General features: G+C 37.1%; 1 protein-coding gene across 4 annotated transcripts in view; it reads left to right on the forward strand.

Annotated features, from left to right (window-relative positions):
• The first annotated feature begins 2,256 nt into the window (after positions 1–2,256).
• usp4.S (ubiquitin specific peptidase 4 S homeolog) overlaps positions 2,257–13,616 on the forward strand; it is a 38,788-nt gene continuing 27,428 nt past the window's right edge. For 2 of the 4 annotated variants that reach the window (XM_018261291.2, XM_018261293.2), the window contains exons 1-6: positions 2,258–2,515; positions 6,508–6,635; positions 8,236–8,366; positions 9,343–9,469; positions 9,647–9,792; positions 10,528–10,586. In XM_018261291.2, the coding sequence (XP_018116780.1) occupies positions 2,343–2,515; positions 6,508–6,635; positions 8,236–8,366; positions 9,343–9,469; positions 9,647–9,792; positions 10,528–10,586 (764 nt within the window). In that variant the 5' untranslated portion in view covers positions 2,258–2,342. Of the gene's footprint in view, positions 2,516–6,468; positions 6,636–8,235; positions 8,367–9,342; positions 9,470–9,646; positions 9,793–10,527; positions 10,587–13,616 lie in introns of all 4 variants that reach the window. The other 2 variants (XM_018261292.2, XR_005961010.1) reach the window with 2 other exon arrangements.

The raw sequence follows: 13,616 nt of genomic DNA on the forward strand, positions 1-13,616 counted from the left end.
AACCGCAAAGCTACACAAAGCAGTTATAACAGTTTGACACATTAACTTACATACAAAGGCAAATCACCCTAAATATGAATTCCAAAGGTCTTCTGAACAGTTTGATGCCCAATATGCACAGATATACCAAAGTGTGTGGCAGGGAGGGACTCAAAAATGAAAATTATGCATATGAAATGCCACAGTTAACAATGTGTCTGCTGCAAAATAAGCAGCCTACATACATTTTATGTGCCACTAAGTATGCGGACTCCTGAAAAATATTTTTAAAACGTATATATTCTAATGAATCTCAGATGGGTTATTATGTCTTTCTACTGCAAACTACCAAACTGCAAAACCTTGGTAAAGATTGTGGTTTTTATGAGATTTCTGAAATTTGCCTAAAATATTACAGTTGGTTCATTTGATATCAGAATAAAGACTTTTTTTCAATTACTTTATATTTTCTATTTTAGAACATTTTTCTATTAGTGATATAAAAATTTTCATTTTTTTACCTTATTATGTCTTTCTAAAATAAGTCCGGGGCGTGACAGACTCTGTAAACTGTTCTACATCATACATAAGTTGGTATATTTCTTGCAGTTTGTCTTATTTGTGGTTTTAGAATTATTTTGTTTTTTGTTCAGCAGTTCTCCAGTTTGGAATTTCAAAAGCCATCTGGTTACTATGGACCAATGCCTGGTGGAATCCGTATATGGGGCTGTGCCTCCAAGTGCAGATAGGGTTGCCACCTGCCTGGTATTTTTACCCGCCTGGCCAGTAAAAATGTTGCTTTATGTCAATGTTATTTACAGGGAAAAAACATTAAAATATAAAAAGGCTGGTATTTTTTTCCAGGAAAGGTGGCAACCCTAGATGCAAGGGAGTCATGTTATTATTACCTGCCTTTGATCACCAAGTTCAGGGTTTAATGTCCACAAGGAAATCATTCATTTATTTCCTCAAACTCAAAGTAAGACCTCTGCACTCGAAAACAGTATAATGCTGCTCCAGCCTTGCCCAAGCCCAAAAAGCCCCTCACAGGCTCAATAAACAGCACCATTCCATTTTTAAAGCAGCTCCGTCGACATTTTCCCAAATCCACAGCTTGCCAGTAGGGTTGCCCAGGACCAACTTTAGAAATCGCAGGGCCCCATACGACAACATTTCCTGGGCCCCCTATTGGTGGTCAGGGTCCCCCATAAAAACATTTGTGGCCAGGGCCCCCCCATTTAAAAATATTGGTGGCTAGGACCCCAAATGAGAAAAAAAAATTGGTGGCCAGCCCCCCCCCCCACATTATAAGAAAATTGGTGGCAAGGGCCCCTTAAACGTCCATGCCTTCCCGAAGTCAGCAGCTATCAGAAAGACGGGAGGCTAATCAAGTAAGTGTGGCGTGGCCAGGCCCCCCTTACCCTCGGCGCCCCCTACAACTCTCCCCCCTGATGGCTGCCCTGGGGTTGCCACCTGGTCGGTATTTTACCGGTCTGGCTGGTAAAAATGATGGTTGATCCCAATGTTATTAATAGGGAAAAACTATAAATATATAGGAAGGCCGGTATTTTTTCCCCGAAAAGGTGGCAACCTTGTCACTAGGGTTGCCACCTGGCCGGTGTTTTACTGGCCGGTAAAAATGATGGTTGATCCCAATGTTATTAATAGGGAAAAAAGTTAAATATATAGGAAGGCTAGTATTTTTTTCCACAAAAGGTGGCAACCCTACTTGTTACCACTGATGCAAAGCCAAGTCACGGGCACAGCCTTATGAGTCACATGTGGCAACTAGGGTTGCCATCTGGCTGGTATTTTACTTGCCTGGCTGGTATAAAAAATTAGGTTGATCGCAATTTTAATAATAGGGGAAAAAGATAAATATATAGGAAGGCTGGTATTTTTTTCCAGAAAAGGTGGCAACCCTAGTAGCAACAGACCAACAACATATTTGCCACTAAGTGACACTGGCTACTACAACTCTTTCTACGTCAAAAATCCCATCTGGGTTGCGTTCTGACAGGATTTTAATTCCCCACAGAGAGTCTGAGAGAACAAAATGTAATAAAGCGAACAAAGGAAGGCCGAGCTGATTTTATTAATGTGAGTTAAAAACTGTAGAGCTAGGAAGAAAATAGTGACTAGTTCGTCGTTTTCGAGGATAGGAACTAGACACTACCAAGGAGGAAGACGTCCCTCTTAACATTTGGTGGAACGCAACGAACGTGAAAACGTCCGCGCGCGCTCCTACCGGCCGCTTTTCTTCTTCCGGTATGTGCGCGCGCACGTATACCTAACAGCGCTACTGATCAGTCCCCGGTGGAGCGTGCGCGCTCCCCCGCTAAAAGAATAGTCGGAAAGCAGTTATGGCAGAGGGAGGAGGTGGAGGTAGCGAAACGGGACCGGCACAGGGACACTGTACCACACGAGCACCTATCCCCGGGCCGACACCGGAACTGTGCAAAAGTGGGGACACTGAGACCCAAAAGGCCGAGCTCGGGGAATTACTGAAAACAGCGCTAAAGAAGGGAGATGAGTGGTAAGGAGAGGCCGAACGTTGTGTGTGGAGTGAGAAGCCAGGCGGGAGCAGAGAACTTATAGATAGTGATCTGCTGGCCCGGGGTGCTGTGTCATTGGCTCTTTGGCGGAAGCATTGGCTTGAGAGAGAGCAGGCCTGAGCCGGCACCACGAGGGGGAAGATCCTTTTACCCACATAAGTTTGCACCAATAGCAAAGTGTAGAGCGGCCGTTGTCACGTGACTGTTCGCTTTTAAAGTAACACCGATCCTAAAGTGAGAATTGTATCAGGGGAAGAGCAGAAGTTCCCGGAAGTCAAGGGACTACAATACTGCTGAGCTACCGCTAGTGTTAATGGACATGTGTAGTTACTCACCTCAGACATTGTGCCAGCGAAAATGGGTCCTTTGAATGGACAGCCATTCAAAGGAGAAAAGGCTCAGGTTACACAGCAGATACGTTCTGTAGAACATAATGGTGTTATCTGGTATCCATTATTTATCCTGTGCCATATAGTTTTGTGTTTTTTTCAATTTCCGCCATTGCTACTCAGCAGCTTGTTTATATGAACTATAGTAGTGTTTCTGAAACAACCACACCAGTTTTACCAGTGCAGGGCAACAGTACATGATATTTCCATTACTTTAAAACACTTTCACTTTTCTGGTGTTACTGTTCCTTTAATGTAACTATTTGTAGATCTACCAGGCATCTGTTACCTTCCCATTGTTCTGTGGCTGGGCTGCTGAGGGGGTGATATTTTGATTTCAAAATTAAATATAAAAAAATCAGATTGCTCTTTTGAAAAGCTGATTTCAACTGAGAAGTCTGCTGGAGCAGCACTATTAGCTCATGGGGGGGGGGAAACATGTTTTCCCTTGAAACTATCCCTTTAATAAGCGCGTTTGTGTTGGACTGATTGTAAGCTCTTCTGTAACAGGTACTTAATCTCTATAAATTGCCAGCACCATATATATATATATATATATATATATATATATATACATACTAATAAAGGTGATTTGACTCACTAAAAAAGACTTTGGAGTGCGGTTCTGTGTGACAAATTAAGTACAGTTTGAACCTGCACCCACAAATACGCTTCAAATCCGGATTAGAGTGCTGTTGCCTGAGAGTTTATATATTTTGACCCAGCACCGACAGTAAATCTAAGTCTGGACTAGAGTTCAAGTGTTTACCTATATATATATATATATATATATATATATATATATATATATATATATATATATATATATATATATATATATATATATATATATATATATATATATATATATATATATAGTGAATAAAGTACCGCCTCTTGTAAATTATAAGGATATTGTAAGTTACCGAGGAGTTTCATGACCATATAAAAACACGAGGCTGAAGGCAGACTGTTTTTATACAGGTCATGGAACTCCGAGGTAACTTCTAATAACCTCATATTTTGCAACTGGGGGTATTATTTATTATAATACACAAGTTTTAGTGAGTCGTGACAGAAATGACATCAGAACTCACTGTTTATAACTGATGACATCAGAACTCACCGTTTATAAGGATATAATTTACAAGATATTCATGGCTTTTGTGTATAATATATATATATATATATATATATATATATATATATATATATATATATATATATATATGAATAATAACAGATCTATCATATAGATCTTGGCATAGACACTGGGTGATACAGGGACTTGAAAAAGATAGTGAATGCCCCTATGTGACATGGAGATTAGTATTGGCCTCAGGACATGCAGTCTTCTCCAGATCACTGTAGCATGATTCAGCAAACAATAAATTCATTAATTTCAATCGGTAAATGCAGTTTGTTTCCAACCAGGCCCTGACTGGGAAGTGTTATAAGTATAAGAGGTTTCAAGGTATGCCTTTGAGTCTGTTATTTAGAACACTTGTTCCCAAATGGTTGGGTTGACCCTAGGTGTAGGAGCCAAAAACTGAATATCCGCAACTATACTTTAGGTTACTACTTATCTACAAAAATTACCCCAAGGTCAGTGTTTGGGAAGCCAAGTAAGAATATAGCGAATTCTATGATTATTTTATTAAGCCTTCACTATTAAAATAACAAGGGCTGGAAAATGACACTAGTGGAAGACTGATCACTGGCATAGATGCTTTGTTGGTGTTATTTTGACACATTTGCTCTAGATAATGGTAAAAACCCCTGTTCCTTTTCCTTTAGATGACATTATAGCTGGCTTGGCAGGGAAAGACGTATTTCTAAGTTTGGGTGTCACTAGTATGACCAGCATGCCAGTGACTCAGCACAGAATATGACAGCCATGAATTAAATGGGGAACTGTTTGTACAGAGCGGATATATATTCCACAGCCTACGCTGGTTTTCAGTTACAATTGGATGGAAAAATTTGGCCACCTCTTGGGGAAATTACATATTTCATTTTAAAGTAAACAAGTTGTAAACTAGTAATACAGTAATTAGTCTTTGAATGTTAATGCACAGTCACATTTATCTCATTATGTATTAAACCATAGTAACAAAGAAGATCTTAAATGTGTGATGTGCAAAGTTTGGACACCCTTCCACTTTTCCAGGGTTAAAGCCATGGGGGCAGCCATTCAAGTACAGGATACACAGTAGATAACTGATAAGTTCTGAAGAATCTCTTTGTATACTACATAACTTATCTGTTGTGTGCCTGTGCCTTTTCTTCTTTTTCCAACTTGAATGGCTGCTGCCCCCATGGCTGCACAGCAGCTTGTTTATATAAACTGAGTTTCTGAGGCAAATACACCTGTTTTACCAGTGCATTACTTGCTTCCATTATTTGCTGTGACTGTTCTTTTAAAGGGTTGATTTACCTTTAAGTTAACGTTTAGTATGTTATAGCATGGCCAGTTCTAAGTAACTTTTCAATTGGTCTTTATTACTATTTTATATCATTTTTTTATTATTATTTGCCTTCTTCTCTTTCCAGCTTTTAGAATGAGGGTCACTGACCCCATATAAGGCTTTATTTATTTCTCATCTTTCTATTCAGGCCTATCCTATTCCAGTATATTCTTTAAATCTGTCCATGGTTGCTAGGGTTATTTGGACCCTAGTTACCAGATTGCTAAAACTGCAGAGCTGCTAAATAAAAAGCCAAATAACTCAAAAACAACAAATAATTAAAAATCAAAAACTATTGCAAATGCTCAGAATATGACTCTCTACATACTAAAAGTTAACTTAGAGGTGAAAGAACCCTTTAATAAAATCTTTGCACCCCAAGCTTTATGTCAATCAACAACTTTATGCTCCTTTAAATAACTGAAATTCAATTTAATTGATGCCTTCAAAGCAGAGGAAGCCTATGAATCTGTTGCAAAATCCTTCCATCTTGTCATTTCCACTGTCAATAAAGTCAAGAAATGGTAACTAATAGGAGCTATGAAAGTTAAGTTAAGGTCTGAGCGATCAAGGTTGAAACTCTACCTTTCCCCTTTATATGAGAATAACATTAGATGGGTCTTTTCCAGCTGATCTCACTATTCTTTAAAACATTTTCAAAATCATTACATTCAGACACTATTATTATTTTGTATCCTCCCAATGCAATCCTTGCTCCCTGGGATATTTAAACCAGCCTGATGTCTAGCCAGCTGATTTCTTGCCAGATATTAGACAGGTAGTCTACTAGGGACTTTGCTCCGACTGAAGGAGCTGTCAGCAGGTTTTTTGGCCTGCATATGTCCACCTATAGTTTGTGACATTCTCATTGCAACATATCAAAAAGGTTTGATTCTAATAGTATATTTTACCTTCAGTAACTTTTGAATGGCAAATCTCTCAGAAAAGATCTGTGATCACTCTAAACTGTTTTTTTCTTGGGGGGGTGGGTGGAGCGATTACTAGAATGTTTGCATTATTTGTTCTTGACTTTACTTTTATAAGCAATTAGATAAATGGCAATTTTTGTGCTTACAGGCATATATTTCCATCCTGATCATCTGCACTTATCTTTAGGTATCTCATTGACAGTCGATGGTTCAAGCAGTGGAAAAAGTATGTTGGTTTTGATGCCTGGGACATGTACAATGTGGGAGAAAGCAATCTCTACCCAGGGCCTGTTGACAATTCAGGACTCTTTGCAGGTAATGCATACTGCAGCTGCTGTTCAATTATTAAAGGCTATATGTGAAAGCATTTTTTCCTAATAAGAACTGAAAGGCTGTTAGGTACTGTATGAATTGAATGCATTTTTTCACCACAAGCTTGCAAAATATCTAAGTAAGCTCTTCTTTATTTGGGGATGATGATCTTTGGATATCAGCGGATTCTCAGCAAGCAAGCTGACTCATGTTCCACATAGTTCAGAAACATAGAATCTATGGTGCAGGCAGCCAGGTACTTAAAAGTCTGTTCTGTAGATTCTACAATCTACATAAGACAAGTGATTAAAGGGTAGCTGTTGTTAATTAAAGGAAGACTATACCCTCGAAATGAACACTTAAGCAACAGTTTACATCATATTAAGTGGCATATTAAAGAATCTTACCAAGCCGGTCTATATATTTTATATAAGTAAATCTTGCCCTTTTACATCTCCTGCCGTGAACCACCATTTTGTGATGTCTGTGTGCTGCCTCCGAGATCACCTGACCAGAAATACTGCAGATCATTGCATAATTGGGAGTCCATACATCTGATTATATCTTTCACCACAGCCAGAGGGATATGCCCTGGTTCCAAAGGCAGCCAATAAGGAAAAATGTTTTTATATCAAAAGATATATATCCCAAGGCTTGTATTTAGTAAAAATAATTTATTTATTAAAGTTCATATTTAAAAATTAGATACATACTGACCCCACATGGCCCACCTTACGCGTTTCGTACCCTCCTTACGAAACCCGTAAGGTGGGCCATGTGGGGTCAGTATGTATCTAATTTTTAAATATGAACTTTAATAAATACATTATTTTTACTAAATACAAGCCTTGGGACATATATCTTTTGATATAAAAACATTTTTCCAGAAATACTGCAGCTGTAACTGTAACAGGAAGAAGTGTTGACGCAAAAGACAGAACTCTGTCTGTTAATTGGCTCGTGAACTAAAAAGTATGGTTTGTTGGTATGTTTGTGTGCACAGTGAATCGTACGATCCCAGGGGGCGGCCCTTATTTTTTAAAATGGCAATTTTCTATTCATGATTACCCAATGGCACATACTATTAGAAAGTATATTAATATGAAAATGGAAAATTTACATGAAGCAGGGTTTTATGTATGAGCTGTTTTATGCAATATCTTTTTATAGAGACCTACATTGTTTGTGGGGTATAGTTTTCCTTTAAGAACTTGGTTTAAACTTAAATTCACAAAATCGTTTAAATACGTGCTGGTTTTTATTTTTCATGTAATGGAAATATGTTGAGATAAATAAACTTGTTTCAGTGTTGTATTTTTTATCTTTTGGGGCAGACTAAGTGTCTTCCCCAATCTCTCTTCTAAGAACCCAATAAGTGATGTGCCATTTGGACCAAGAGGAGGGCACAAGCTGATAATACTGACTAATTGCATCAGAAAAGTGGTTTATCATGACAACTAGGCATAACCCATTTGCTCCTTTCTTTGCTAAGTGGAGAAGCAAGGAATATATCTTGAGACATAGCTACACAACTGACGATGTGTAACGCCCATGCATTTTTGCAGTAAAGCTGATTTCCATAATTCTTTCTGACTTCGCTTAGATCAAGATACTCAGACATTGAAAGAGCATCTAATTGATGAGCTGGATTACATGTTGGTGCCAACCGAGGCATGGGAAAAATTAATGAACTGGTATGGAAGTGTTGAAGGACAACATCCAATAGTGAGAAAGGTATGTGAAATGTATATAAGGGATCGTTTATTCTCTGCGTTGATATATAAAAGATTAGAATGTAACCATATATTTACGTAATGAGCTATGTATTGATTGCATATGGGGCGACTGCTTTAAGAAAAACCATCAAAGCTTTCAAGGCATGCAGTTGATATTCACGTACACTGGATCATGCACTCATCCATCACAGGCAGAAAAGTAAAATAAATGTGGATTTATTTATTACCAACAAATAGAGGCAGCCTTGCACGTTTCATATTAATGAACACTTAATCATAGAGAGTTAACATTTTCCAAAACTTTCTGTTACCTTGAAAAAAGCCTTTTGTTGCCTGATCCTACTAAACCTGGGGGATGTCTGGGAAGTAGGATGATTATTTAGCTGGTATGTTATGTTGAACTGCCTTTTCTCAGTCCGCAAAGCATATTAAAATTGAACATAAAGCTTTTTATGGATGGATATGCAAAGGGCCATATGGAACCTGTGCAGGCAGAGATAATGTGTTTCATTCCTGTGTCACTATTTACATACTTGTTGGGTTCATTGAATTATATTACTGTTCATCAAATTACAGTCCAGTTTGTAGTACAGGTATGGGACCTATTATCCAGAATGCTCGGCACCTGGGGTTTTCCAGATAACTGATCTTTCCTTAATTTGGATCTTCATACCTACCAGACCATCCTAACATTAAATAAACCTACTAGGCTGGTTGTGTTTCCAATAAGGATCAATTATATCTTAGTTTGGATCAAGTACAAGCTACTGTTTTATTATTACAGAGAAAAAGGAAAAACGTTGGGTTATTTGGATAAAATGAAGTCTATGGGAGACAGACTTTTCATAATTTCCAACGGGTTTCCGGATAACGTATCCCATACCTCTGTTGCGCTTAGAAAGCTTAAATGCCAGTACACTGAAACTGCTTTTCTCTGCTGAAAGAATACTGGCATTCTTATTTTTTCCTTATAGGTGGTAGAACATGGTCTTTTTGTAAAGAACTGCAAGGTTGAAGTTTACCTCATTGAGCTAAAACTATGTGATGATAGTGACCCAGAAAATGTGATTGCACGTCACTTCAGCAAAGCAGACACCATAGGTAAAAGTGTTATAAAGTTTGTTTGTTCAATGCTAGCCATATATAAATTGCATAGGAGGTTCACCACTGTGGTTAAAATAACAATTCTAGTTCACAACAAAAGGTATAAATAATGCTCGATGTTGCTTGCATGAGTGGTGACTGCTGTCAACTGATTTTGTTTTATAATTTGTGCAGATACTATTGAAAAGGAGATGAGAAATATATTTAATATTTCTGCTGAGAAAGAGACAAGGTTATGGAACAGATACATGACTAACACGTATGAACAGCTCACCAAAAAAGAAAGCACTGTGCAAGATGCAGGACTTTATCAGGGCCAGGTAATAAAAATATCCTATACTGTATGTTTTAAATTCTAAATATTACTGATATGCTTAAAATTTGATTGTTATAAAGTTAAAATTGCCTCAACCTGTCCTTGAAGAAGATAAACACTTGAAGTGACCTTTTTTTATTGAAAAATCCCATTCTTTCTTTCGAGAGAGTCTCTTTCTTCCTTTCACCTATGAGTTAAGTGCATGTACCTGTGCTTAATGATGTTCACCTTTGAGAAAACTTTTAGTATGATGTAGAGTGATATTCTCAGACAATTTGCAATTGGTTTTCTTTTTTAAGTTTAAGTTTTTTGAGTTATTTAGCTTTTGATTCAGCAGCTCTTCAATTTGCATTTTAAGCAATCTGCTAGCTAGGGTCCAAATTACCCTAGCAACCATGCAATGATTTGAATAAGAGACTGGAATATGAAAAGGAGAGGGCCTTAATAGAAAGATTAGCAATAACAGTTATCAATAACAATACATTTGTAGCCTTACACAGGATTTGCTTTTTAGAAGGGGTCAGCAATGCCCATTTCAAAGCTGCAAAGAGTCAGAAGAAAAAGGCAAATAGCTAGAAAACTATAAAAAAATAAATAATGGTGCATGCACCGTTATGGTGTGGGTTTCTTTGTTAAAAGATATGGTCAAAATAACATTTTCATGACAAAAGATATTCAGAATTGTGGTGTACTTAGAAAACAAAATTGAAGTTGTGATGGGGATTATTTTACCTTACAGATGATAGTCATTGAGCAAAGGAATGCAGATGGTACATGGCCTAGACAGTCTCAAACAAAGTGAGTATAGTTCCAAATTTGAGTTAAGTACTACAATAAAGGGTATATTTTGATATTGCTGTGTGATGTTTTCTATTCCCAATTGGGGCAATGAAGTCAGTCCAATTTTAATTTTGACATAAAGATTTCCTTTGAGGTGTAGTTATATACCCCAGTAGTGTACAATTAGGCTACATTAGGTGTGTGTGTTAGGTATTGTACGAAAACATACTTTTTTTTCAAAATGCTAATAACCTGATCATAAAGGCAAATCTTCCTGCTCAAAAATGCTTCTACCGTTTCTCTGGCCGTAGTGGTGGGAATACTCCTTGCACTTGGGAGTACGGTTACACTTTAAGAACCACTTCAAAGCAACAAAATTGTAGGAACACTGTATGTTTACTTATTTAAAACCAAACCAAAAACGGATTAATTTGCAATATAGCCTTGTACAAGCCAGAAGGAAAATGTTTAGCTCTTTAAAATGGCAATGTTTCATAAAGGAATCATCCATTCGCAAGTATTAAAAATATATTACTATCAGAGAGCAATTTCTTTATTGGAACCAGGAAAAAATCCCAGATTGCATGGTCTTGACACATATATAATTTAAACAAGAGAACTAATTGGTGCCCCTACTAACCCCCTTATTTAATGGCGTACAAGAGGGGGCGGACATACTGGTGTCCATTTGAGAGAGACTTATCACTCTAACACTGAAACCAGGGAAAGATCCCCTTAACTGCGTTACAGGCCTTTTTTGCTGCTTAACGTAGACGCACAACATTCTAGTTAAAGTGCTTGCCCAAAGACTTTATTGTGCTGAAACTTTATTGGTTACGTTTATGCAACTTAGTTGTCATTGCAAGGCTATATGTATATGATATAAATGTCCATTAGTTTGCTGTTTCTGTCATTTGTCATTGGTTGGGAGAAAAGCAAAACTCAAATACAACTTTTAGAAAAAAAATACAATTTAAAAAAATATATCTTTCTTATGAACAGCTGTTATTTACATGGGATGTTTTAAATATAGATTGATATAATGTTTATAGAAACTTGCATTGTTCAGGGGTATAGTCTACCTTTAATATATTTAGTAATATTTGAATATTCTATATTTGTGACATTAATGGGCAGATTTATCAAGGGTCGAAGTAAAAATTCTAAAATGTCTAAACTGTCAAATTCAACTAGAGAATTATTAAAATTTGATTGGAGTTTTTTTTAAAAAAAATTCTAATTTGATTTTTGAAATTTATCATACACTGGCCCTTTAAAAACACAAATTAGACTATTCGCCATCTAAAACCTGTCGAATTGCTGTTTTAGCCTATGGAAGAAGTCCTGGGATCAATTTGGATTTGTTCCTTCCGGACATTCAAGCTTTTTTGAATTAGATTCAAGTTTGCGGATCGATCCTATTCACCCAAAATTAAAAAATTCTATTTTTTTTTTTTTAAAGTAGACCTGTCACCCAGACCCAAAAAAGTCATTTTTAAATTAAACATAACACGAACATTTATTAAAACATTCATAGCTGTTGTAAGCTCATTTAAAAATCTCAGCTGTCAATCAAATATTGTCTGCCCCTCTTCTATGCCTAGGGATAGAGGCGGGACAGGAAATTACTTTCACTTTCCATTCAGCACTTCTTAGATATCCCTGCTCTCCCCACATTCCCCCGTTCTCTTTACCATTTAATTGTGTAGCCAGGGCATAGGGTTGGACATCAAGTCCCCCATTCTGGTGCACAAACAAGATTCTGAGATGATACAAGGCTTGTCTTAATAACAGTGTCCACAAAATGTCTCCTGTCTGCTTGCTATAATTATGAATTCCCAGACAGAAGGAAACAAGATTCAAATAATTTATACAGTGTAATTAAAGTTCAATTTGCTTGCCTAATGTGATAAAGTAGGATTTTGAATAATTTTTTTTGGTGATGGGTCCCCTTTAAAAAAAAATTTGAGTTTATGGGAGTTTTATATATATAAAAAAACTCCCATGGACTTGAAATTCGAACCTTGATAAATCTGCCCCTAAGAATACATTTAAAATCTCCAAATATACTAGGAAGGATAGTGAGGTTCTAGATCAATGCCAGGGAATCCTACACTGTTACTTTGTTATAAAGACACATTTTTTAAAAGTAAACAGAGATTATGGCCTAATTCATTTACTGGGAAATGTGCTTGCTCGCTTATAAGTGTCATAAAGGGATACTGTCGTGGAAAAAAATGTTTTTTACAAAATGTATCAGTTAGTGCTACTACAGCAGAATCCTGCATTGAAATCCGTTTTTCAAAACAAGAAATGGATTTTTTTATATCTAATTTTAAAATTTGCTATGGGGCTAGACATTTTGACATTTCCCAGCTGCCCTCAGGTCATGTGACTTGTGCTCTGATAAACTTCAGTCACACTTTACTGCTGCACTGCAAGTTGGAGTGATGTCATTACCCCTCCCTCCTACAAGCTGCTGTAATGTAAATAGAGCCTTGTCTGCTGAGCCTGTCAATTGAACAATAGGCAGGAATCAAGATAAACTCCCACTGACACCACTTCAGAAGGACTGAAATCCTGCATACAAACATATAAATAATAATATAGTCCTGTGATCACTGCCCCAACTTACGTTTCAAAAATAAATAAATATATACACACACACAATTCATTTTGGGCACTGGAAAAAATATTTTATATAGATAGTTTATTATATTTGTTTACACAAAAATGAATGGCAGAAACACAGGAGTACACTCCCAGGACTGATGACAGGGAATAGAAAAAAAGGATAAAATAAGGAGGACATACTTGAAAACCAGGAAAACTTAGGAGGAAGTCTAGGAAGGGTTAAAATAGCTGAGGAGAAAGGAGGCAGTAAGTAGTTAATGAAAAAAGAAGTATTGCAGGCAGGAAAGGAGCGCAGTGTGTGTGAGGTGGATAGCAGAGGGAACTCACAGCTCCTTTACCTCATCTAGTAACCAGTAAAACTAACTAGGAAGGCAGCAAGGAGAGAAAGTTCCCCCTTCCAAAGGAAAGCAGAGA

Source organism: Xenopus laevis, chromosome 4S (genome assembly GCF_017654675.1).
Source record: "Xenopus laevis strain J_2021 chromosome 4S, Xenopus_laevis_v10.1, whole genome shotgun sequence".
NCBI lineage: Eukaryota > Metazoa > Chordata > Amphibia > Anura > Pipidae > Xenopus > Xenopus laevis.